Here is a 26,689-nt window from a genome sequence, read left to right as displayed (position 1 = left end):
ATAGATACACCGTGTAATATAGTTACAATGTAATTAGTCAAAATATATTCATGATTATTCTGAATCATCCATGTAATAAGATGTAAAATAAATAAATACATAAAAAAAATAAAAAAAAAAAAAGGCGGATGTTGGAATATGTTATTTTTTTAGACTCTAACTCGAACATTCTCAACGCCACAAAACAAAACACTGAACCACATTATGCTCAAAGTTTAATATAATCTTTGCTTTTTTTTTTTTTTTTTTAATAGGGTACATTGCCAACATTTGATTCAATATAAATTAAAGGTAATAGTTGTAGCCACTAAGCCGTTGCCTGGCTCATCTGTTGCTATAAACCTATAGAACCAGTTGTGTTTCAATCAGTACTGGCGACTAGGGTCACACACTAAAGGTCAAGAGGGCAGCAGATGGCCAGCCATAGAAATCACATGGCAAGATATCTTATAGTTTCAGATAATCAATGCTCGTTTTCAAAAGAAAGAAAACTTAAACAACATCCATTACCCAACATCTCCCCAAAATAAAAGAGCCCCTGATAAGATTATACTTCTTTAATTAAAAAAAAATATATATATATGCTATGGAAAAATAAACTAAAACCACCATGAAGAAAATGTTACCAGGTACTTTACTCTTCATTATCCTGTCTTTTTGTTTTGCCATAGTCCTCTGCTACTGATGTTATAATAGTAAACGCAGCCACTGGTGCAGGGGAAGCTTACAATCTGAAAATCTGATTTGATTGAGAACATAGTAAATCCCACACTGGCCCAGGCATTCAATCACACATCAGCATCATCGCTGGCGGCCCATAAACCCACTTTTTAATCCTAAAGCCTTTTTACTTCGTGGTCAGTGTGCCACTCGTTGCTACAAATCCCCCTCTGCCCGAGCTTCTCCCGCCTCCTCCACTGTACACTATAATCACCCAAGAGAGAGAGGCGATGGCAGCAGCGCCCTGGACCATGGCCGTAATGTGGGCATTTAGGGAGATACCGGCTTCAAGTGGACACCTGGAGAAGGTCACAGCGCAGGAGTGACTGAGCACACTGCGCTGTGAACAGAGGACTATTTTTGGAGGGAGAAAGAGCAGCCTCCTTACTGCACTGCACTGTTCACGGTCTGGGATGAAAACTGTGCCAAAGAGGAACTGAACAGACGCGAGGAATAGTCTTTTGTTTATCAGTGGGGTATAAAATAATGTTTCTTCACGAGGATATATTTAAGGGGAAGACATATCTTGATTTATTTTTGGCCTGCACAGACGCAATGAAGTAAAACTTTTTTTTTTTTCATATCCAAATCTCGTGGGACTCCGGACTTCAGACAGGGCCTTGTGTCCTGCTCTATACAATGTACTCATACGGCGCACAGGAATCACGTCAGTCGGTCCCACGGTGGTCATGTAAATAAAACAAATTAAACTGTACAAAAGGAGAGCGCGTTCTCGGTCAGGAGCAGCATCAGCACCACCATCGATGCGCGTCCCCGCGGCAGAGGCTGCCTACATCCCGGGGCTGGAGTTGGAGCTGCGCGAGTGAAAGTTGGGCTAAAGGGTGTGAGAGGATGCTGCAGGACAATAAAGGATTGTATTGACACCCAATACCTGCGGGAAGCGTGTCCCGAATGAAGAATGGCGCGCAATATACTGAGCATATGCCTTTTATTTTGGGGTTTTCAACATTCCTCATCACGTAAGTCTTGTCAAACAGCACTTATTTGTGTTATAACTTGCATAATATGGTTGTGCATTAATGCAATAATAACATTTGACACAGTAATGGCAGCCGAGGGCACAAGCTTAAGGTGACGGGGGATAGTTGAAGGACAATGCACGCAATGGTTGAATCAGGCGTGCAGTATTAGGGTAAAGCGACGTATATTGTGCAGTTGCTGGAGCTTTTTTGTATTTCCTGAAAGTAACAAAGTGCGGTAGCTTCAGAGTGCTGGTGCAGCTCAAGGTGCGCGTGGTGCGCCCCATCGCAGGACTGTCTGCATTGCAGTGCTCGCGCTCATCCAAGTTCCTGCACCGTGTTCGCAACTCTGCACTTTTCAGGGAGGCGTAACGCCGTTCTTCACTTGTCTCTTTTTGTTTCGGGATACAGTGCGGTCTAAACCGCAAATGTTGCTCAAATATCTAATTCGCACGCGGTGTCCTAGCTGGGACAAGCCCACTGCAGTACTTTTTGGGAAGCGCGTGCTTCCATCACCTGGCCATTAAAATTAAAGTGATGCATCACATACGGGACCTCAAGTGGCAAAGGGTGATTTCAAACCGCTGATCAATGGACCAATCAAGCGACGTTTAAGCGCTAAATGTGTTTAGAAAAGGGGCGTCTGTGCTGCCCAAAGTTACTGCAGTAAAAAATTGAGGTGATGATGTCACTTTGGGACGTCCTCAGAATCTGTTAACGCGGGGCAAGCCATGACTCAGTCATTTCTTCACTTCAAGCTTTCCATTTCCCAATAAATATCGATATTACAATAAAATACAGCTGGTCATAAATTAATCACATGGATGACATGCTTATAATGAGATGGTAATGATCTAACAGGCAAACACTTCAAAGTTTGAGTGAAGGTCTATTATTGAGAACACGTTTAACAAACCATAGACTCAGAAGTGATAATTGGTCTATTTGAGCATGATACAGTTAATGGTGCTTAAACTGTGCTCCAATAATAAAACATGGACACTGCACATGTTCTTAGTCTCATGCTTTACGCCTCAGGGGCAGATTAAAGAAGTGCAGATCAAAGGACACATGCTGACCCTGGTTCTGGGTGGGGTTATTTGTTTGGGGCCAGTACACACAGTGACATTTACATTAGACTAGGGCTGTGTCCACACTGCAGTAATGTTTTCTGACTGATCTGTGTTTTATAACCTGGTTTAGATCTGCTGTAGTTGCTCCATTGCTCCTCTGATGCTTCATGATAAATAATTGAATGCAGGGGGCATCCTTTTAGGGTAATTCTATTGCTTCTGTCCTCTTATTCCTGGCCTATGTTTATCTCATACCCTCTCTTCTATACTGTTGTTACCCCACGGCTCACGCATCTTTGCAAAGCAGCCGGATTAGATGGCACTCTGCATATTGCATGTAAGCGTGTGTAATGATGTGTCAGGGCAGACGGGCTCACAGGCAGCACACTTACAGCAGCAGTCTGATGATTCAGCAGCAGCAGAAGCACAGGGCTAAAGCTGCACATAGCCACACACAGATCCCCCATAGACGCTGTGATAAATGAAGAGGGAGACTTTTTATGTGGCGCAGTGAAGGGAGGGCGGACAGGCAAAGAAACATGGATGCTTTAAACAGTGTTTGAGTGTTACTTTAGATGACATAATAAAGGGGCACTATGTAACTCTTCTGGTTGGGGGTCTGCCACCTACTTGTTCCCATGGAGATATTATTACTTTTACCTGGTATGTCCCGCAGTATGGTATCTGTCTTGTGATTATTCAATTACATATGGTATCTGTCTTGTGATTATTCAATTACATGTGTTTTGATAGATGAAAGTACTTTAGAAAACATAAATTTGTACATGGTGTCACCAGCTTGAGTTAAATGCCATACTAAGAAACATTCCAAACAAAGCAATGATATTTCCATGGAGACAAGGAGGTGGCTGACACTCCACAAGAAAGTTTCAAAATATAACTTTAAAATGTGTAGGAGTACAAAATAGGAAAATGCATGTATCCAAAAGCAACGCTAAGATTATGTTTTAGAAAATGTTCTAAAATATGAATGCAATGATGTTATTAATAATGCATATTTTCATTGCTTACTTTGATTTGAAGCAAGATTTTGTGGTAATTGATGGATTTAAAACACATCATACGGTCCTCAACATACGGTATAGCGAGTTTTGACACAAGCATACACATATTAGCCTTTCGTTTACAGCAAAATCCCACATGCAAATAAGATTAGTTTGAAATCAATACTGAATCAATGGTAGTATGTATTAACTTATAACTTGACCACGACCAGCTAATCTTGACAGCTACAAACCATGAGGAGGAGTTTTGCATTAGCCTGGGTTAACCTGCTCCACTCTACAACAACGTTCACCTTCTGAGTCCTTTCATTACTAAATAAACAACCCAAACAAATCAATATTTCCCTTTAGCTTGGTGCTGCAAATTAGCTTTACCCTTGCACTGATTGCACACTGCTTCTTAGGATGGTGCAGTGGGGAAAAGGTAGTTGAGCAGTTGTGGCATGTTATTCATTAGCCCTGGTCTCCTTAGGGATGAGAGAAGAAAGCACTGACAGTGATGGAATATATAAGTCAAGGTCATGTTTCTCATGTGTCAGAATCAACAACCTGCCTTGTCTTGTAGTAGTAGTTGTAGTTGAGTAGTTATAGCTGGTAGTAGTAGTAGGTATGGATGTAACAATAACTGAAATATCCTGGTATTTTATCGTCAAAGTTCTCACAATAATATCTTGTCAAGGCATTTTAAGAGGAAAAAGTAGCATATTAACAAGTTTGTTCGCCTCCACAAAATATCGCAATAAATATCATACCGTGAGATGTATATCGTGAAAATATTGCGTAAATATAATAAGAGATTTGGATATTGTTACATCCCTAATCGTGAGCCTCCTCTTCGTATCGTAAGCTTTCCCATGATATTGCAATAAATATCATACCGTCCGTGTGGTCTGTGATGATATTGTATCGTGAGACTTGGATAGCGTTACACGCCTAGTAGTAGGTAGTAGTAGTTGGTGGTGGTAGTAGCAGTTGGTGGCAGTAATGGTTGGTGGCAGTAATAGTGGCAGTAGTAGTTGGTGGTAGTAATAGTTGGTGGTAGTAATAGTTGGTGGTAGTAGTAGTTTGTGGCAGTAGTAGTTGGTGGTAGTAGTAGTTGGTGGTAGAAGTAGTTGGTGGTAGTAGTAGTAGTAGTAGTGGTGGTAGTAGTAGTTGGTGGTAGTAGTAGTAGTAGTAGTAGTGGTAGTAGTAGTAGTAGTAGTTGTGGTGTAGTAGTAGTAGTAGTAGTAGTAGTTGTGTAGTAGTGGTAGTAGTAGTAGTAGTGTAGTAGTAGTTAGTAGGTGGTAGTAAGTTAGTTAGTAGGTAGTAGTAGTTGGTGGTAGTAGTAGTTGGTGGTAGTAGTAGTGGTAGTAGTAGTTGGTGGTAGTAGTAGTTGGTAGTAGTAGTAGTAGTAGTAGCTGGTAGTAGTAGTAGTAGTTGGTGGTAGTAGTAGTAGTTGGTGGTAGTAGTAGTTGGTGGTAGTAGTAGTAGTAGTAGTAGTAGTTGGTGGTAGTAGTAGTTGGTGGTAGTAGTAGTTGGTGGCAGTAGTAGTTTGTGGCAGTAGTAGTTGGTGGCAGTAGGAGTTTGTGGCAGTAGTAGTTGGTGGTAGTAGTAGTTGGTGGTAGTAGTAGTTGGTGGCAGTAACAGCCGGTGGCAGTAGTAGTTGGTGTAGTAGTAGTAAGTGCAGTAGTACTATTGACTAATTGAAGTGTGAAGAATGAATTATGGGTACAAATGATACAAAATATAGTTAGACTTAAAATAATTTTACTTGAGGCACAGTGGTTACAATGTGTATTCACCAACTCAAATGTTGCTGGTTTGATCCCAGCTAACTAATGCATGCTCTCAATGTGTCCTTGGGCAAAACACCTACACCCTTTCAAAGAATGTGGTGTGTGTGTGTGTGTGTGTGTGTGTGTGTGTGTGTGTGTGAGAAAGAGAGTGATTCGTGGTCAGAAGGATCACTGCAGGTACAGTTTAGCATCCTTGATTCACTGAATCTGCCCCAAGACAGCTATGGCTTCAGACGTATCTTACCACCATAGTGTAATGCAGTAACTGAATAATGCATTGTACAGCACTTAAGAGTATCTTGAAAGCAGCGTTATCAACTCCATGCTCTTCATGCTGTTTCTAGGTATAATATTTGCAGGACTCTGAAGCAATGTTGATGTGGCATTTTAGGGCGACCATAGCTCAGCTGGTAGAGTGTCTGTCCACTGTTTAAAATCCCGCTGTCGGCATAAACATTATTGATTGATCATTGGTCAGATCCACTGGCACCTCCCACAGATGAATGCTGTCATCGTGCCTGGCGTACACTGGTGTATGAATGTGTGTGTGAATGGGTGCGTGGTTCCTTGATATAAAGTGCTTTGAGTGCCTTGAAGGTGGAAATATGCTATATAAAATGTGACCATTTACTACAACCATTTCCAATTTAGTTATAATTAAGAGAAAGTGTTGGGCGTCTCAGCATCCACTTGCATCAGTTTGTCAATACCTGACCTTGTGTATACAGGTAGTCACAGTTTTTGCTAAATGATACCAATGATATTAGTAGATGTGGCAGTAAAGTGCAGGAGTTATTGTATTTCGTCAAATATTCCCCCTTGAAAAGCAGACCTTGAATCTGAAGAGGCAAATCTGTATATATAGTAATGTTTTTTTTTTTTTTTAATTTAGCTGATTTATGCTGTTTCTGTGTCCAGTGACTTTGCAGGAAAGTAATGCAATGTCAAGAGGCTAACTTGTATAGATAAAGGATAACATTTTTTACTTTAACTGATTTATGCTGTTTCTGTGTCCAGTGACTTTGCAGGACTGTGAAGCCATGTGAATGTAGCATGTGGTTATTCATTATTAAGACACGAGAGAGGAAGTATACCTCAACATCTCAGAGCATTGAAGGAGGCAGAGTGAAGGTCATATTCCTCAGTCTCAGCGTTCCTGCACAGATCCGTACGGAGTGTCCTTGTTCAGTGGGTGACAGAGCAGGAGATCATATGACCAGCACAATCTCACATGATACTGTAGAGAATACAATGGGTTCATCTTGGCTGCCGCATATTTCCTGTGAAGAAAGGCTGTAATGGTGGAGGATTGCAGTCTTATTGTGATTGAAGTAATATAAATCAAGCACTTCTGTGATGTCATATTTGGTTAATTGCCCTTTTAGATGGATAACTGAAAGTAGCAAGACATGAATAATAATGAGTATTTGTACTGATGAAATCTCCACAGAAGCTGTAAACATATGAGCAAACAGCAGAATAATATTTGTGTGAGCTGTAGTATTAAACATGCACTATGTAACCTTTATTGTGGGAGGTCTGATGTTATTGCATTGTCTGTTGCATTTTTCCAATTTATAAAATATCAAACATATCATTTATTTCATTGCAAGTATTTTTTTTTAAATCAAAAATAGCTTGAAAACATGCATTCAACCATGTAATCAAGGTTGCCTCTCCATAGTTCTGACCTGTAACTTGGACCTAATGTGAAGTACATATCAGAAGTAGCATCATCATAGAGGTCAGGTGGTGAAACCTGCACAAGAAAAGCTTTATAGTGCATTTTAGAAGCTGAATATTTACACAATTTAGGAAAAAAAGCATTTAAGTACATGTTGGAAGCATCTTTTCTTTAGTTGTCATTTTGATATTAAAAACAGAGATTGCAAAACCGAAAATACCAATTACTGTTCTACAGACAAATACAAGAATCATTCAGGGGCATGACATTCAGATCCAGTTGCAGTATATTTTCATTTTTTATCCTGTGTTTTACCCTGTTCTGTTTGATCATATCTGGGGGTTGTAGAAGGACAAGAAAGGGGCATATCTGAGCACGACGGGCTATTGTTCTATTTGGTTTCATTGCTGTGGTGGGACAGTTTAGATTAGGCTGAATTATGACCTGTTTAAAGACCTGTGAGCCCGAGCAGACGGACTATGATATCATCACGGACCACAGACGCTATAGCTCACAATGTATGAGCATGACTGTGCATTCCTCCACTTACACCAACAAGCAGCATACAAATGAGCTGGGTGCAGGGAGTTTTGAGAACATTTAATCAATACGCTTTATAACTATGCTCCTATTTTAAAAAAGACTCCAGGAAAACACTGGGCTTCAAAGGTATTATCCTTATTATATTTGCTCTGCTTTTTACAATTTGAACAAAATTAGAATTGATGTGTTTTGCAGTTGATGTATAGCTTTTTTCTTTTAAACCATAGACTGTTTAAGGAAATGGACTAAGTGAGTGTGACATCACCCATAGTGTTTGGCTCCAGTCAAACGAAGCTCACAATATCTGCAGTGATAGGAGTGAATTTGGAGCAAGTTCCATATTAGGAATAGGAATTAATTTCCAGAGAATATAGCGTAATAAAAACCCCCAGGATCATGTAGAGCGGGTTAATGCGAACGTTTTAAGACTAAAAGGAGGGGCAGCAACAGTTACAGAGAGACGGGTAACAGTTTCTCAGGACAACGTGAAATGGAGACGGAGCTGATGGAGCAAGAAGCTTGCCCATGCAGGCCTCCTATTTGGAACGTGGCAGCTGGTTAGCTATGTCCATTTATATATACAGTCTATGTTGCTCTTTGCTATGTATGCAAACATACAATGGAAAAAAAACAAACATTCAAAACAAAAATAAGATAAAATAAGCTTGTTTTCTGCAGCACAGAAATGACAAAAGTGCTAAAATGTGTTACCTTTTCTTGTGTTACAGATGATTGTGTTGATCCACTTATCTCCAATCTTTATGCCTCATCATTCTTGGCCTCATCCAGATACAACTTCCTGTACTCTGCCAACTTTGCAAAATTATATGGTAAGAAACTGCATTTAAACACATGTTGACTGAACAATGTATAATTTACCATGTCGGATTAGATATTGGGGCTTGGATTGCGCTATGTCTGATGGCATAATTTTTACATGATGACTTTAATTCTTACACTGCCACCTGATGGACAAGCATTGTAATTGTCAGGACAATATCCAAGATGGCTGACACATGACAACAGGTGACAAAAACATGTCAGGAATATTCAGGTAAATTAGTTGAATATCTCCAGATGGGAATTAAATTGTATTGCATTGTATCTCTAGTAGATAAGATTTCATTTCAATTGAATTCACATACACATCAACTTCATTTACTGCAGTCTGTTGATTACATGTGATTATATAGCATGAAATGTAGTTTTCCTCAAGCTAGGACTGTGTAATTTTGCCTGAAAATAAAATTGACCAAAAATGTTCTGCAAACTACAGAAAACTGTCAAAATTGAGCAGTGATCATATGTAACCCACTCGCCATTGGGGAACTTTAAAACTACTGCATTAAACCTGCACCATTTAACCAACCTCAACATTTAATTTGATTTAATTTGTCTCTGATTTCAGAGCAGGTAGTGCTGCATGGCCCTGTGCTAAACTCTGGTCCCTGTGACTACAGCGAGCAGCTTTTCTTACATTTTCAATGCAATTTCTAATGCAAGAAAATTGGGAAAATAAAAATGTATTGTCTTCCAAACAAATTCAAATTTGAATAATAAGTTTAATAGATTTTTTTTGCCCAGCCCTACCTCAAGCTTTGAAGTTGAAATTACAAATGCACAAAACAGCCAAAAAAGCTATGATAATGATTTATAATGACTATACAAACCTGACCATCTGCCTTCTTTCTAAAAAAAATAATTCAGAGGGCACTCTCTTAATACTTTCATGTTAATTACTTATTTCTCTTTTTCTCCTCCTCTTTCCCCTCTCAGGTAGCAGTGGCTGGTCACCCTCTCCTAGGGACAGACAGCCCTGGCTTCAGATTGACCTGCTCAGGAAGTACAGACTGGTGGCCATTGCCACTCAGGGGACATTCAACTCCTATGACTGGGTCACTAAGTACACCCTGCTGTATGGAGACCGACCAGACTCATGGACGCCCTACATCATGAGAGGAGGGAACTCTGTACGTACCACTGCTGACATTTTGGGTACTGGTGAAGTTTAGGTTAGGATGAGAGATTTTTAATGGATTATCTATTTAAATTCTGATGCAAACATGTATTATTGATGGCAACAAAACAAAGATTATACACTGACAAAGATAATCTCTAATCTCATCGATCCCTTAACTCTTCACATAGGAATAACTTTTGTCTTATAGTCAATATAGAGGGTCCTAAGGCAAATAATAGTACTTGAGCGCTTGAATACTTCTACGTTGTTCATGTCTACATTTTTAGCCACATAGCAGCCAGGTATGAACTCAACAGTATTTATAGGAGACATACTTTGCCCTTGAGTGGTTATAGTGACAGTAGTCAGTGTGTGATTGTATAATGGTCTTGTGGAATTATTACAGAAGTAAAAGTGCATGCAAATTTTTCCATCCACTTTAATATTCCTCTACAGATGTAATGTACTCTACTTCTTTTTATATGGTTTTACTTTCATTTAATGGCACCCATAACAGATATTGTTTTTGTGGGGCTTCTGCATTTTCTGCATTTAGCTTTTCTTTGTGTTGCTTTGCCTGGAAAGTTCAGCAGTATGACAGTAGCTTATCTATATTGCATTTATTTAATTACAAGTGATTTCATTTGTGTGTTTTCATTTCATGACAGAGGCATTCTTACTGTGACTGGGGGGTCACCTTTCCACATACATAACCTGAACTTGGCCACTCAACTGCTTGTCTACATGGAAGTTTAATGCTATTCTGTTGAAAGCAAAAATATGGAATGTAGAAGCAACCAAGTAGCAGAACCTCCACCAGAAAAGTTACACAGTGTACCTTTAACGTATTAAGAAGGGTATTTATTCCTCCATTTAAATTGTTTTTAATGTCTGCTTTATTGTATATTATTGCAGCCTTCAAAACCCAGACTGCATTGGCTTTTATCTCCCTATGACGCTGTGACAAATCTAATCTCATCATCAATTCATCTCCGGTTTATTAATAAGCCACTAACACTAAGGCTTTGACTAAAACCCTCCCTCCCTCTACTCTTTTCTCTTGTGTATTCTGTTTGCAGACGATGCCGGGAAACTGGAATTATTATCAAGTCAAAAGAAACGTCTTTCATTACGCCTTCACTGCAAAACATGTCCGCCTGCTTCCCTTAGCCTGGAACACAGAGAATGGAGGCAAGATTGGCGTGAGGCTGGAGCTCTTTGGCTGCCCCTATGGTAATGTAATAGCTCTGATAAGGAGGATTTACTGTCTTTGGATGATAAAGAGGGTTGCCAAACGCTGTGCTAAATTATTATCTGATTTATGCCCCCAAAGGCTATAAATATTGAGCCATTTGTAATACCTGTAAACCCACATTTGAGAGTGATTTATATAAGACTGGCGCTTCTGAAAATATTTGGCCTGTTTTGCTTGGTAGAGGGGTGGAGCTACATGTAAATTAGCAATTTTTTTCACAACACTGGCTGTGATTAACATGATAATTGTATAAATGTATGTCAGATGAGAAATAGTAGACAATCTTATATTGTTCCAGACATTAGAAAGACTGTGTAATTGAAAAAAAAAGATCTAAATTATAATATGGGCACATCTTCTACCTAATCATCAGTTGCTATTAAAATATGAATCACCAAACAGTAATAAAAAGACTTACTGGTAATATATCTGTTACTATGTCTTCAGTTAGTACCCCATTAACTGTAATGATCAGTTATACACTTCACAATATCCATGGATTTCAGAGTGATGAAAAATGTGCATAGCTGCCATGGCAATTAACCATTCAAACAAAATATATCTTTGCGAAAATTGCTCAGGAAGCTGAATCCCAGTGAATAGAGTAATGTGATACAACATATTCTCTTACATAATATTTCTCAAAACACATTTCCTATTACATCATTATGTTCTTTAAAGGTCTTATATTGCACAAAATGAAGTATTGTGAGTTTTAAGCCATGTTATAATGTTGTTACCTCGTCAAAAACATACCAGGAGTTGTTTCATTCCCACATATTTGAGTAAACCTTTATTACTAGTCTGTCTACTAAAGCCCAGAAGCTCTTTTCCACCTTGTGATGTCATGTAGTGCTATTTTTCAGCTACCGTTTACCTTGTGTTCAGTAGAAGTTTACAATTCCAGGGCTGAAATTATCCAATTGATTCTAGTGAAGGTGTGTGGAGTTTAAAAACATAATGGCACATCACATGGTGGAGTGCTTTTTATGGGTTTGCATTTGATGAGAAAACAACATTATAACATAGACAAAGAAAACAGCGTAAAATGGGCCCTTTAAAGTTTGTTCTATTTCGCTTTTGCTTGTTTCAGATTCCTATGTGCTGCAGTACAATGGAGATGACTCTGTAGTGTACATGTACCCTGGGAGGAAGTCTCGTACTCTGTCTGATCACATCGCTCTTAACTTTAAAACACTGGAGCAGGATGGATTACTGCTGCACAGTGAGGGGGTGCAAGGAGACTTATTCACACTTGAACTGAAGAAGGGGCGCCTCTACCTTCATATTAGCCTTGGTAAATGATTTAAATTACCCTACAATTAAAAGAGCATTGTGTAATTTTTTGGTTAGAGGTTGTTTCTATGGATATGTCATTGCACTACTTAAAATGTTCCACAGTAAGACATTAAACAGCTCTACTTTACATTTATTCAATGCAAGTGGTTTTATAGCTTAAAAATACCTAGAACATTCTAACTGTGAGCAGGGTTGCCTCTCCCCAGATCTGACCTATAACTTGGTCTGGTAACTTGGTCTCGTTTGTCCTCCATGAAGATAGAACAATTTAATGCCATACTGTGAAGGACTTCAGACAAAGCAATAACATCTCCATGGAGAAAAACATTTGAAGGACTCGGAAAAGACCAGAAAAGTTATACAATGCACCTTTAAGGAATATGTGTTTCAGTCTGTTAATGTGTTTTCAGAATATTAATCCTGACATGCATGGTTCATGGTCATGAAAACAAGTAAGATTGGATTGTTTTCTTGACCTTGACATAGTTACAATATAATTCTTCTGGCTGTGGGTCTACCACCTGCTTTTTTCCATAGAAATATTACTGCTTTGCCTTGACTGTTCCATAGCATGGCATTAAGAATATCTATCTTGGATTTAGTCAATTACACTCGTTTTTACTGCTTAAAAATATCTTTATAAACATACTTAAGAGTGGGGTCGCCTCTCAACAGATTTGACCTGTAGCTGATGGTGTTACCTGCTTGTTTCCACTGAGAAAAATAAGCTTAATTTGATGCTGTGGAAAATTCTAGTCAAAGCAGTACAATCCAGAAAAGCCATGTAGTGCCTTTTTAACTTGATTCCTGGCATTTTTTAGTGGTTTCAAGATAATTTAGCTTTTATTAAGAATTAAGAATATCCTGAAAAATCTTATTATCTTATATATTTTATGTAGTTTATCTCATATAGTTCAAGTAGTTTCTGTATTAACCTTTATTTGTCTTATTTTAAAATATGATATATGATTGTATTTTAGGAAGCAGTATTGTCCACAATCTTAATGGGAAGACTACACTGACAGTGGGCAGCCTCCTAGATAATCTGCATTGGCACTACATCACTATAAAGAGATACGGTCGACAGGTGAATTTAACTGTAGACGCTCACAGTGTCACTGGATACTGCAACGGGGACTTCACTCACCTGGATCTAGACAAGCAGGTACATTCTATCGATATAACTTAATTTTTACATTTTAAACTACTACAAAACAGAACCATTGTCCTGTCTGTGTCCACTTCTGTCACATCAACTAACATCACTGATATTTGTATCAGAACTGACAAAAGCTGGACTGGAGCATCCCTAGAATTAACTGTAATTACAAGCAAATGGAGTTGTGATAAAATATGGATGAAATAAGTAATAAATGTAGGAAATTTGGTAACAATATGTAACATTTGCATACACATGATTAATAAGTACATAAATTAGTACAATATATTAAAGTACATAAAGATACATCAAACACCATGGACGAATTAAGGATTACAGTGTTTCTTACAGGTGTACGTTGGTGGAGTAATTGAGCCAAACATGCCTCATCTTCCCTCGACTCCAAACTTCAGAGGATGCCTTGAAAACGTCTTTATTAATGGTGTCAATATCATCGACAAGGCCAAACGAGAGGAGACTGATATCCGTATACCAAGAAAGGTAAGTCACTTTTCAGTATTTAATTATGCTTTTTTGTGTTTTTTGTTATCATTATTTTACTTTATAGAAAATAAATTCACAAGGCACCTGCACGGGCAACCTCAAAATTGACATCCATAAAAAGTGGCTGGTGAAAGTGTATTTCAACATGCAAAATCAGCCATGTTTAGGTAGTTGTAACTGCCACCTGCTTGTGTTGTGTATAGTTATGTTAAATGTTCCACAGTATTAGACATACATATTTTACATACATAAGAGAAGCAAGTGACGCCACCGGCCATTGAATATAGTACTGAAGATACATTTGTCTTATGCCATACTTTGGAACATTCCAAACAAAGCAACAAAGCACTTGGGTAGGTGGGGTAATAGATAAGTTACACTGTGCATCAAGTCTAATTTGTAGTATTTTTTGTTGCTTAAATATTGCAGTGTATTTGTATTCTATATACTGTTCCATTAAACTTATACTTTAGAGCAGACATGTCAGACTGGCCCGTGGACCAAATTTGCACCTCGATATAATTATATTTGTATATCAAATATGTATTAGAGCAGGCCCACTGGCTACAGAGACAGGCTATTCTGGTTTGTTCTGGATTCAAAGTCTAAGCAAAAATATTATTAAACATTTATTTTAATAAGAAAAGGTACATATCTCAAAAGAAGCAAAAACATGCAGATGTTGTTGAAATTTTTCAAAACATATTTATTTTGTCCCATGACTTAGTCCCAATTTTAAATTTTGGCCCTCTGTGAATTTGAGTTTGACACCAATGCTTTAGAGCTGTTTGTGGCATCCAGGTTTGTTTTGCTGTTTTAAACAAATTTAAATGTAGCTAGCCCCCATGGTGATTTATAAAAGCTGATATGGATTATTTTTTTCTTTATTGTATTTTGCGGTGTCCATTTGAACATTTTCAGTTTAGAATGAATGTCCTATGAAAATGGGGCAAAAATGTTTGGGGGCGTTATACTATTCTTGGGGAGGCTAGTACTCTCTCAAGCCCCTGCCTGGCACTGCCCCTGTTTGTCAACCAAGCTCATTACTTTTAAATGGAGTGTGTAACCTTCTGTTTCTCTTCCTCACCTTTAGAAAAAGATGCACTTCACCTGCCGTGACATTTTACTCAAACCAATGACCTTTGCTGGACCAAACAACTATCTCCAAGTCCCGGGGTTTTTCAGGAGACCCAAGATGTTTGTCAAGTTTAAGTTTCGATCCTGGGACTACACTGGACTGCTCATGTTTACACGATTTGCTGATGATTTGGGAGCTCTTGAGTTAGGCTTGAGCGAAGGACAGATAAACGTCACGATATTTCAGCCGGGCAAGAAAAAGATTCAATTTGCAGCAGGTGTGTTCAAGATATTATTGTATTTGAATTTGAAGGCTCTTGTGAGCTTTTTACAATGTTTTAATGTTGTTACCTCCTCAAAAACATACCAAGAGTTATGTTTTGTTTCATTCACACATGTTTGAGTAAACCTTTATTAATCGTCTGTCTACATCTCCGAAGCTGAAAATGTTTTGTTCCACCGTGTGATGCTATGAAGTGGTAGTTTTCAAGTTCCAGCTACCTCTTACCTTTTGTTCAGTAGAAATGTCAATTCCAGAGCTGAAATTAATCAGATTATTCTAGTGAAGGTATATTAAAGTTAAAAATCCAATGGAACACATCCTGTATTACCACATGACATCACAAGGTGGAGTGTTGTTACAAGGAGTGAGTGTTGGAGAGAACAGTCAAAAAATGCAGGATTTGTGTGAACATGTGTGAATGGAACAAAACTCCAGGTATATTGGTGATGAGGAAAAAACATTATAACAGATCAGAAAATAGCGTAATATAGGCCAGTTAAATTTGTAAAAGTAACTCTCTTCTCTTTTTACTCTCTTCTTTCTTCGTTTTCAGGATACAGATTGAATGATGGCTACTGGCACACAGTGGATTTGGCAGCTAGAGATAACCTTTTAACTTTGACCATTGATGAAGAAGAAGCATCTCCTTTGAGAATAACAAACCCTTTTACGATTAGAACTGGTGACCGCTACTTTTTTGGAGGTTAGAATTGCATAGAAAAATTTGTATCAATTTCATTATTTGTATTTTTCAGAGTTGTAAACACTGGCTTTGTTTGCAGGCTGTCCACAGACCAACAACACGATACGAAAATGTGAAACCAAGCTGAATCGATTTCACGGTTGCATGCAGCATATTTTTATAGACAATGAACAGTTGGATATAGATATTGTTCTCCAAAGACAATGGGGGCGCTATGCAGAGCTGTTGTTGGGCACCTGCGGGATCACAGACAGGTAAAGAAGAATCACTTAAGCTTCCAATGGACCTTAACAGTGAGCACTTGCGTCAGTTCCCAATAAAATTTTCCATATATATTTTCCCATAGACATTTCAAAAAATTCTAATATTGAGAGTTCAAAGACATCGTGGAGGCTAACCAGCTATGGTAAATAATATCATTAAATCCGAAAAGCACATTTAAAAAACAGGATTTGGTGAAATGCTTTGCTAACTTTGCAGTTTATAAAATTTCAGAACAAATTTTAAACAAAATTATAGGTATTGTGGCGATTACTTATGACATAGCTGATTAACTGTGAGCAAGCTTTCAGACATTTAATATAATTTTTATTTTTTTTTTCCTGAAAGCCTATGAGAAAGATGAATGGCAAATTTAGTTTTGGAAGCTATGGGTTGGGCGGTCACTGTTGAGCTCCATAATAAAGTATTTTAACAGTATTTTTGTGCTGACATATTTCGATATTATTACATTAGCTTGGCCTGGGAATCATTATACTTTTCCAATTCTGTCGTTGAAAGTGGTTCCTAACTTACATCCTGACAAAGCTAATAAAGGAGTGGATTTATATCTCGCTTTTATAGGCACTCAGAGCACTTTACATTAGTATATTATTCATTCACTCATTCACTCACTCACATTCATACACCACTGCAGTGCCATACACATACAGAGATATCTCTTACCAGATCAGCTTTGTTGTGAAATAAAGTTCCTTATTTGCCATTTGGATAATTTGATAACACGTCCACTGTATCTATTTTTGCCCATAGCTGATACAGACAGAGCATATTCTAGTTCAGTGATGTAAGATCCTCCTGAGATATGAAGTAAACTTGTTCAAACTGTATACAAACTTTACTCAAAGAAAGTACAATATAAATCTATGCACAGTTGCAAAAGCAGGATCTAGCAACCCATCATGTTTGGGTGCTAGATACTCCAATTAAAACCAGTTTTCAGGAGAGTCAAATAGCTCACTATAATATGATGTGTTTTATCCTTTATTTATCTTTTGGATCCAAGGTTCAGTAGTGAAAATATTGCCACTTTCGTACCAATAGAAGCCCATGTAAATCTTTTTTGACAGTTTAAAACTAAAGAATTACATAAAAAAACAGATTCTGTCTCTGACTCACGGTTTACAAAATTTTATGAGTTTTTATTAATCTAATCACTTTCTTTGATTACAGATGCTCTCCAAACCCCTGTGAACATGAGGGCAGATGCATTCAATCATGGGACGACTTTATCTGTATCTGCGAAAATACAGGGTATAAAGGAGAAGTCTGCCATATGTGTAAGTGTAATCAACAATATTTCACAAAGAGGTTATTAAATGGCCCATATTACCCAAAGTTATTTTCTTTATTAATTCATGTTATAATATTTTTACCTGAACTCCTGTTTTGTTCACACATGTTTGAGTAATCCTGCATTATTATTCTGAATTAGTCATGAAGAGGTAGTTTTCCAGCTACTGTTGACATTTTATTCAGTACAAATTGGCAATTCCAGGGCTGAAATGATCTGAATGATTCTAGTGATGGTGTATGGAGTTTAAAAACACAGTGGAGCACTTCCTGTATTACCACATGACATCACAAGGTGGAACAGAGTGTTTTCTCTCTGAGAGAAGAACACAGCCTAAATATGGAGGGTTTGTGTGTTAAACATGTGTGAATTAAACAAAACATAACTCTGGATATGTTTGTGATTATTATAACATAGATCAGAAAATAGTGTAATATGGTCCCTTTAAGCAATGAACCTATTCTGTTTCTCTGTCATCACAATATATTGATCAACCCTCTCTTCTCAGCTGTTTATAAGGAGTCTTGCGAGGCTTACAGACTCAGTGGCAAGTATTGGTCTGGAAACTACACAATTGATCCAGATCTCAGTGGGCCTTTGAAGCCATTTGAGGTTTACTGCAAAATGAAATGTAAGTAATGCTGAAAAGTCTGTATTATTTTTACTAAGAAGTTGCTCTCCCATGGTTTTAATAATGATAGAGATAGATGTGAGTTAAATTTCCTGGGAAATACAGGACAGTTCTGCCCTGCAGCTTCTGCAATCTTATGAAGTAATATCCAGACTTGAGATTAAGTTCAAATATTTTAGACAGCACTGACCCATTTTTCATCCTTGAACTCCTGACACTGAAATAAATTTGTCTTTTATATTTTCACAGCATATAAAGCTTGGACAGTAATTATGCATGATCGTGCGGATGGTACAAAGGTATCTGGGAGTACCATAGAGAGGCCTTATATTGGAGATGTTAATTACTGGAACGCTTCGTGGGATGAAGTGTCTGCTTTGGCTAATACTTCTATTTACTGTGAACAATGGATTGACTACTCCTGCTACAAGTCCAGACTACTCAACACGGCAGGTATGTAATGACAAGTAATATTAAACTTTAAATTATTAAATTGTGTATTTTAAAGGGCCCATATTATGCTATTTTCTGATCTATGTTGTAATGTTGTTTCAACATCAAAAACATACCTGGAATTGTTTTGTGTTTAAAACACAAACCCTGCATATTTAGAACGAGTTCTTCTCTCAAACTACTCTACTCCACCTTGTGATGTGATGTGGTAATCCAGGAAGTGCTTCACTATGTTTTGAAACTCCACATAGCTTCACTAGAATCATTTGGATAATTTCAGACCTGGAATTGCCAATCTCTACTAAACTAAAGCTAAAAGGTTGTGGTTAACCTGAAAACTTCTACTTCATGACATCATAAGATGGAACAGAGCATTTTGAGCTTCGGAGATGTAGAGAGACTAAAAAAAAGGATTACACAAACATGAAACAAAACAAAAATCTGACACAAGATAAAATTTTGCATAATATAGGAATTTTAAAACATATATTTTAAATTTTCCTGCTTTCTATGTGTTTGTGTTTTTTGCTGCATGAAAAAGTCACTACATTGACACTTTGGGACATAAATACTTTCTGTTTTATTTGTAACACTTTAATTACAGAAAAAGAGTAATTTTATATATTTGGTAAAATTTAACAATGCCACAGACCTCTCAGTGCTGTTCAATAATAAATATAGGTCTACCTTAATAATTTAGTTTTGTATCATATTTCTTCTCAATATTGTCATAATATTTGATTAATCTAACAGGTGGACGGCCCTTTGGTTACTGGATTGGGCGAAACAATGAGAGTCACTATTACTGGGGAGGAACATTTAGAGAAATACAGAAATGTGGATGCGCCATCAACCAAACCTGTGTGGATCCAAGGTTCCAATGCAACTGCGATGCCGACTATAGACAGTGGTAAGAGATTGTATTTTATTGTAATTGTATATATTTTTAATAATATCAGAAATTCATAGAAGCAAATTCCCTGCTGTTCAATAGTGTTGTAATAATAATGTTAATTTTTAAGTTTGATTATTTGTAGAGATTCTAAAATACAGAAAATGTCATCCAGGTAGACTGGTTAACTTAATTTTTATCACATTTAATATACAAGATTTTGGTGAATTAATAAACTGTATTGTATTATAACATCAGTGATTTCCTATTTAGACTATGGTAGCACAGATGGTCCTATTGAATCATTTTTAGAGTTTTGCATTTGTCAAATCACAACAGCAATCGCCTGGCAGGGCTCACAAAACTGTTGATTTAACCAACAGAAAGTTTGAAAATCAAACAGCGAAATAGTCAATGGTCAATACAAGAAATCAACTCATAGTCTGCAATCTTTCAGAAGTACTAGGCTATAGTTGCTTCTATAACATTTAGAATCATACAAGAAGCAAAGGTTTTCTTCTGTTGTACTATTTTAATGCCCAACTTGTTTATAGTTTTTCATATAATGAGAGGCCACAATAGTTTTCTGATAACAATGATAACAAGCTGTATTTTTCAGGTACTCTGACAAAGGCTACCTGGACTTCAGAGACCACCTGCCCGTGAGGAGAGTCGTTGTTGGAGACACAAACCGCACCGGATCAGAGGCACTGTTCACAGTTGGACCTCTCCGTTGCCATGGAGACAGTGAGTATTTTGGACCAAATCTGTGCCTCCTGAACGCTTAAACCCAAATTAGGTTGTGAAGGTTGAACATCAGTATTGTGCAGAAGAGAATGTCATTTAAATAGTGAAAGATGTTAACATTTAGCTTAAAATCACCAGGGATTTCAGCCTTCTGTTCTATGCAACATTTTGAGGACTTTTCCTCCTTCAAAAGGAATAATTTGTTAATTGCTATGCCAAGCTTTTCATAATTGCAAAACCCATGGATACTATAATTTAATGATAAGTGCTTGGTTGGTTTAATATTCATATTATTTTGATCCTTTATCCCTGGTTTTCAAGTGATGTAAAACATAGCAATAAATAATTCTAAACATTGCAGTTCTATCTATTGAAAAATTGCATTCATTTCAAAACATGTGAAAGTGTGAATTGAAAACAAACAAATCTGTATTGTTCAGGGACTGTATAAACAGCTGGACTAAGGGAGTGTGACATCACCCATAGTGTTCAGCTCCAGTAAAATGAAGGAGAAAATTTGAAGTTCCATATTAGGAATAGGAATTGATTTAAAATAGCAAAATAAAAACACGATGATCATGTACAGCGGGCTAATATGAACATTTTAAGACCAAAGTAAGAAGCCTAACAGCAGCAGTTATGGAAAGGGAGCTGACGTTTTTTCAATACAAAGCAAATTGGAGCTGGAGTCGATAGAGTTTGTAAGTTTGTAAGTTTGTAATTTAAAACCATATTATATTAGATCTACCAATCTGACCTGCTTCAAACTTCTGATATGACTAAAACCTATTCCAGGTCATTAACATATCATTTTTGTCACAGGAAACATCTGGAACACCGTCTCATTCACCAAGCCCACGTACATAACCTTTCCCACCTTCAAACCTGGATCTAGTGCAGACATCTCCTTTCATTTCAAAACCTACAGAGCAAACTGCGTCTTCCTCGAGAGCTCGGATGACCACCTGCGCAACTTTATACGGGTTGAGCTTAACAGTAAGTCATTGCCATTTGATTCAACTGATAAAAATACACCACAATACATGTTTTTTGAGTGAAGATGATCATGCTTATGGTATAAAAACGTATGATTGAGTAAAACACAAAGTCAAATAAAGGTCAGAGGTACTGTGTTGCAAATATTATCCTTTGATAATTTTAACCAGTAAACTTTTAGACAAGCAAACTCTTAAAGGTGCATTATGCAACTTTTCCGGTGGAGGGACCATCACCTGCTTGTCTTTACTGCGATGTTATTGCTTTGCCTGGAATATTCCATGGTATGACATTAAACACATATATCAAGCTTTTATTAATTAGGGTTTTTCAGTTGCTCAAAAATACAATATTTCTCTCTGTGAATATATTTGCCTAGGGACATTCTAATCAAAGCAGTAACATCTCTATGAAGACAGGAACGTAGTTTTGTATATACATGTTTTTTAATGTTTCTGTTTGTATCTTTATCTCCATAGCGACCCATAACCTGCTCTTCATCTTCATGGTTGGTGATGGCATCCTCAATGTAACTCACAGGTCTCCAGTTCCCCTTAATGACAATGAATGGCACTTTGTCCAAGCTGAACTCAATGTAAAAGTAGCTCGAATCAAAGTGGACTGGCAGCCCTGGACTGTCCGACGATTCCCTGGTCAAACCTTTGTCACCATGAAGTTCACACAGCCTCTTCTCGTTGGTAGGTCTATGTTGGAATAGGATATTTGCTGTGCACCATTTTGGCAAAAAAATCTGTGGCCACTGACAGTTTAAAGGGCCTATATTATGTACATTTCTGATCTATGTTGTAATGTTGTATCCTCATCAGAAACAAACCCTGAGTTGTGTTTTGTTTCATTCACGTTTGATACACAAGCATACATATTTAGGCAGAGGATGTTTGTTCTCCTCTAAAACTGAAAACACCTTTGTCTACCTTGTGACATCATGTGATAAAACAGGAAGTGCTTCACTATGTTTTTAAACTCCATACAATTTCACTAGAATCATTCGGATGATTTCAGCTCGGGAATTGCCAATTTCTGCTGAACTAAAGAGCATAGTGATCTTTGGAGATGTAAACAGACTAAAGGATTACTCAAACATGTGTGAATGAAATAAAACACAACTCTGACAAGATCTGTAGTTGGATTTTGTGTTAATTTGTCCTCTGCATTTATGGAGCAGTTACTGACTGCAGTACGCAATTCGATCACAATGACCTGGAGATTTGTCATACATTTACTCTGCATTTCTTATATATTTTGAATGTCACAGTAAAACAATGCATTGTTTTTAAAAAATCATGTCTATGACTATGTGCTAATCAGTGCTGGTTCACCACAACAAATCTGATGTATGATGTTACAATGAGTAAAAAAAACAAAAAAACTTGAGTTCAGTTGAGTCACCCTTAAAATGCACCAAATTACTGGAAATGCGGTTTGTTATATGAAACATTTTCTGGAAGAGAACCCTCAGACCCCCCTATTATCAGTAATGCTGGTAATAGCAAGACAACTTAAAAAAAAACATTCACAATTTGGACCAAGACACAAATCAAAGTTATTGTGCCACTTAAGCTTGCAAAACAGTTTAATTAAAATTGAAGGTCTTTGTATTAAAAGCAGAGAAGTTTGGATTTGGTTGCAGTATTGAATTAGTTGTATCCTTGAGTGTGAACTATTGAATTTCTGTTTGACACTACTTCATCAATAACTATGGATTATATCATCTGCCTTCATTTCAGGTGCAGCCAATAAAACACACCGACCGTTCTTAGGCTGTCTCCGCGGGTTACGGCTGAATGGAGTTCCGTATGATTTAGAGGGAAAAGTGAATGAAGAACAAGGGATCCGGAGAAACTGCAGTGGACAGTGTGTGAATGCCACCGTACCGTGTCGGAACGCCGGCCAGTGCATCGAGGGCTATGCTTCCTACTGGTGTGACTGTAACAACACGGCATTTGATGGTTTCTATTGTCATAAAGGTGAGTTTTTACTATTCATCTTCTCAATTTATTATATTTATTTCATTGTGTAAAAATATATTTGCAACTAAGGGTGAGCAATATTGACAAAGAATTATTCCTTGTTATTTTTTTAATATCCCAATGACAACATACGGGCGACATTATGGCAGTCACTTTCTATTATAGACAATATAATCTCTATATATCTTTCTTATTTTGCATATCTTCAGAATAACAATTTTCAACCTTTCATTTTATCTCTCACCTCTATCTGCAACATGAAAACAACAGAAACTGTGTGATTCTTTTTAACACCATAAATAAATAGCTGGAATTGCAAAGACAGAATTTATCTTTGCAGGGGTCTAATAACCAGAAAAACAAAATTCAAATATATATAAAAAAAATGAATGGACTATTATGGACCTAACAAGTCCTTTATGTTGTCAAAATACGATCATTTGTGCTTCTTGCCTTCTCGTTGAGGTTGTAAGATTATTTAACAAAACACCAGACTACAGAACAATGGGATTTAATTATACTTAAAATTTTCAGTTTACCAGCATTTTAAAATATTACCCTTCATTTCAATATTCTTCTCAATTGTAGACATTGGAGCGTACTTTGAGGTGGGCTCATGGTTGAAGTACAACATTCTGAAACAGCCCATCTCAGATGAAGCGGCCTGGGCAAACTGGATCGACCCTCACTACGATAACTTTACTCTGGGATACAACGACACAGCGGACGACATTGAGTTCAGCTTCAGCACAGTGCACACTCCAGCTGTGTTACTCTACATCAGCTCCTTTGTACAGGACTACATAGCTGTTATACTCAAAGTAGATGGTAAGCATTAGGCCTAAGTAATACTGTTGTAATGGTCAAATCTTTACTTTGTTTTCTTTTCACAGGTAGTGTTGATCTGAGGTATAAATTGGGTCTAATAACTCACAAATATGAACTGACGCGGAGGAACCTTGCGGATGGATTTCCTCACTATATCAATATAACCAGACATAACCACACTATTAAAACACAGGTGAGTAATATTTAAAAAATTCTATAATAACATCATTAAAGTGTGCATTTATAAAATGGAACAATACAGTTACATAAAATAAAACCTGCTTGCTACAGTGAAATACCTGCAATAAAGAAGCAGGGCATCTCAGTTTTGTGACCTGCATATTTTATAGGTTTATACTAAATATGAAAAAAACAGAATATGTCTGTATATTGTATTTTATTGGATCTTGCTCTGTCTTCAGGTGGACTACATGGAGCCAAATGTGGAAAAGATAACTTTAGTTGAAGATGCCAGATTTGACTCTCCCAAATCGATGTTTCTTGGCCGAGTTATGGGTAAAAAATGTGTAGATCTTCAAAAATATACTAAAACAATGAAGCTTCACAATACAGATGTTTTTACGTGCTTTCTCAGAGGTTGGTGATATCGACTATGAGATCCAGAAACACAATGCGCCTGGGTTTATCGGCTGTATCTCTGGGGTGAGGTACAATGTCTATGCTCCTCTGAAGGCGTATTTCAGACCGAACGTGACCGACCCCCCAGTGACCACCCAGGGTATCGTCACAGAGTCTGTATGCGGAGCGTTCCCCCCTGTCCTGGGGTATGTGCCCTGGGAGGTAGACCCCTGGTTCACCACTATAGGTAACAGCATGGTTTTCCTTGCCACACTAAAAATATGGTTGAAATGTTTTTATTGACATTTTACATTGTCTTTTAGAATACATCTATATCCATGATGACCTAGGGCTGTTCTGGATAATAGGTAAGAAATGCTAATTTGAATTTGAACATTTAACAAATGCTTTGTTCCTACATTCAAAATATAGAGCTGAACTTTTTGACATACAATTTATGTCAACATGTACTGTATTTTTCACTTGTTTGATTTGTACATTTGCCTAAAAGGTGCACCATGTGGAACATTGCAGGCAAATCAATACAATTTGGCAGACCCTCCACCAGAAAATTTACACAATACACTTTTATATGTACTGAAAAAGCCATTTGCCACGATGCCCCTGGATTTAAAGTACATTAAACATTTAAACACACATATACAATAAAATATTATAGTTATAAAATACAATGTAGGTATATGCATCATCGCAGTTGCATTCAGACATACCATTAAAACTGTGCTGTGCCTGTGTTTAGCTCAAACCATTCTCTCATTGATAGTCTAGACAGTTTATCTTTACAGGAGGGATTGGGGAGTATTATGCTAATGCAGAAACATCAGCGTAACATTAGAGATTAGTGGAGCGTTCCGGGGTCCCTATAATGACCCCTGTTCTTATCAGCGTCACGCCAAACTGCTCAGAACATAAGGGAGCAGTGCCTTCATCCAGTTTAATGCTCGGTCTGATGTTGTATTGGAAACAAATAGTCTGTGGTATTTTTATGTAAATTATAAGACCCATGGCTCATATTTTCTTAAATGCTTAATAGCTGTATTCACTTATCCAAAATGTGTCTCCTTTCTAAATTTTATTTTACATTTTTATGAGAATTAGACAAAATGAATATGAAACTTCGGCCTGTGTATGTCCTGTTTAGTTTTTTCTGTTTACAAATAATACATAGATTTACACGTCAACCCTATGTTTTTATAATTTTATTTTATCAGTCAACAAAAATTCAAACATTGGCCCTGACTTTTCAGGCAAGAAAAAATACAGTACATCTTATGTGCAACTAGGCTAATTTTGCACTTACTCATATACATTTCCATCATTGCTGTGCTTCTTGACAGAATTATATTAAGGCTCAAGTCGACTAAAGAAATTCTTGGTCGACTAAAGACGTCCGGTCTATCGATTAGTTGACTAAAAAGGGGGCTCAAAACTTTTACGAATCTCTATATGTATTTGACCCAAACTGCACTGTGCAACAACAATCCAGAAAAAAGTACTCCAAAACAATGTATTTATATAAAGACTAAGGATTACACTTTCAAATCACTTAATCCACCTTTTTTACATTTAAATACCAAAAAGTACAAAATCTACAGCTAACTCACCCCCCCTCACTTCTTCTTTCAGCTGTTGGCCCATATTCTAGTAAATCCTTAAAATCTAAATAAAATGAATACCCAACTAATGCAAATTTTGGTCCACCATATTACTTTACTTTTTTTTCCCTTTTAGTCATTGCTATCCTGGCGTTCCTGCTGCTCTTAGCCGGCCTCTACAGCATCTATGTGTACGCCTATCAGCAGAAGGGCAGCTACCACACCAACGAACCCAAAAACCTTGAATCCCCGAGTAGCTCCAGACCACTGACCGAAACGCTGCGCCGAGACATCAAGAAGTCCCTCCCAGAGATAGAAGAAGAGTTCAGAACGGGCTAGCATC

General features: G+C 37.4%; 1 protein-coding gene across 1 annotated transcript; it reads left to right on the top strand.

Moving 5' to 3' along the window:
• The first annotated feature begins 1,639 nt into the window (after positions 1–1,639).
• On the top strand, positions 1,640–26,689 carry cntnap1 (contactin associated protein 1). Its single transcript, XM_020933465.2, has 24 exons — positions 1,640–1,700; positions 8,529–8,630; positions 9,577–9,770; positions 10,840–10,993; positions 12,109–12,312; positions 13,295–13,479; positions 13,825–13,974; positions 15,071–15,332; positions 15,891–16,040; positions 16,120–16,294; positions 17,493–17,599; positions 18,122–18,244; positions 18,494–18,697; positions 19,451–19,607; positions 20,209–20,336; positions 21,159–21,332; positions 21,812–22,030; positions 23,081–23,320; positions 23,912–24,151; positions 24,217–24,344; positions 24,574–24,667; positions 24,747–24,977; positions 25,054–25,098; positions 26,483–26,689. The coding sequence occupies exons 1-24, from the start codon at positions 1,640–1,642 to the stop codon at positions 26,683–26,685; spliced, it is 3,930 nt and encodes a 1,309-aa protein (XP_020789124.1). The 3' UTR covers positions 26,686–26,689.

Source organism: Boleophthalmus pectinirostris, unplaced genomic scaffold (assembly GCF_026225935.1).
Source record: "Boleophthalmus pectinirostris isolate CB_2022bp ecotype Guang Dong unplaced genomic scaffold, ASM2622593v1 HiC_scaffold_17, whole genome shotgun sequence".
NCBI lineage: Eukaryota > Metazoa > Chordata > Actinopteri > Gobiiformes > Gobiidae > Boleophthalmus > Boleophthalmus pectinirostris.
Note: the sequence above shows the minus strand (reverse complement) of the source record. Positions and strands in the feature narration are given on the sequence as shown.

What these genes read in the sequence shown, in the direction of transcription:
- cntnap1 (XM_020933465.2), top strand. Translation starts at nt 1,640, where the DNA reads ATGGCGCGCAATATACTGAGCATATGCCTTTTATTTTGGGGTTTTCAA. An exon ending in AGGAGAAGTCTGCCATATGT is followed by an intron (nt 17,600 to 18,121) that starts GTAAGTGTAATC and finishes CTCTCTTCTCAG; the next exon opens with CTGTTTATAAGGAGTCTTGC. An exon ending in TGGTTTCTATTGTCATAAAG is followed by an intron (nt 23,321 to 23,911) that starts GTGAGTTTTTAC and finishes TCTCAATTGTAG; the next exon opens with ACATTGGAGCGTACTTTGAG.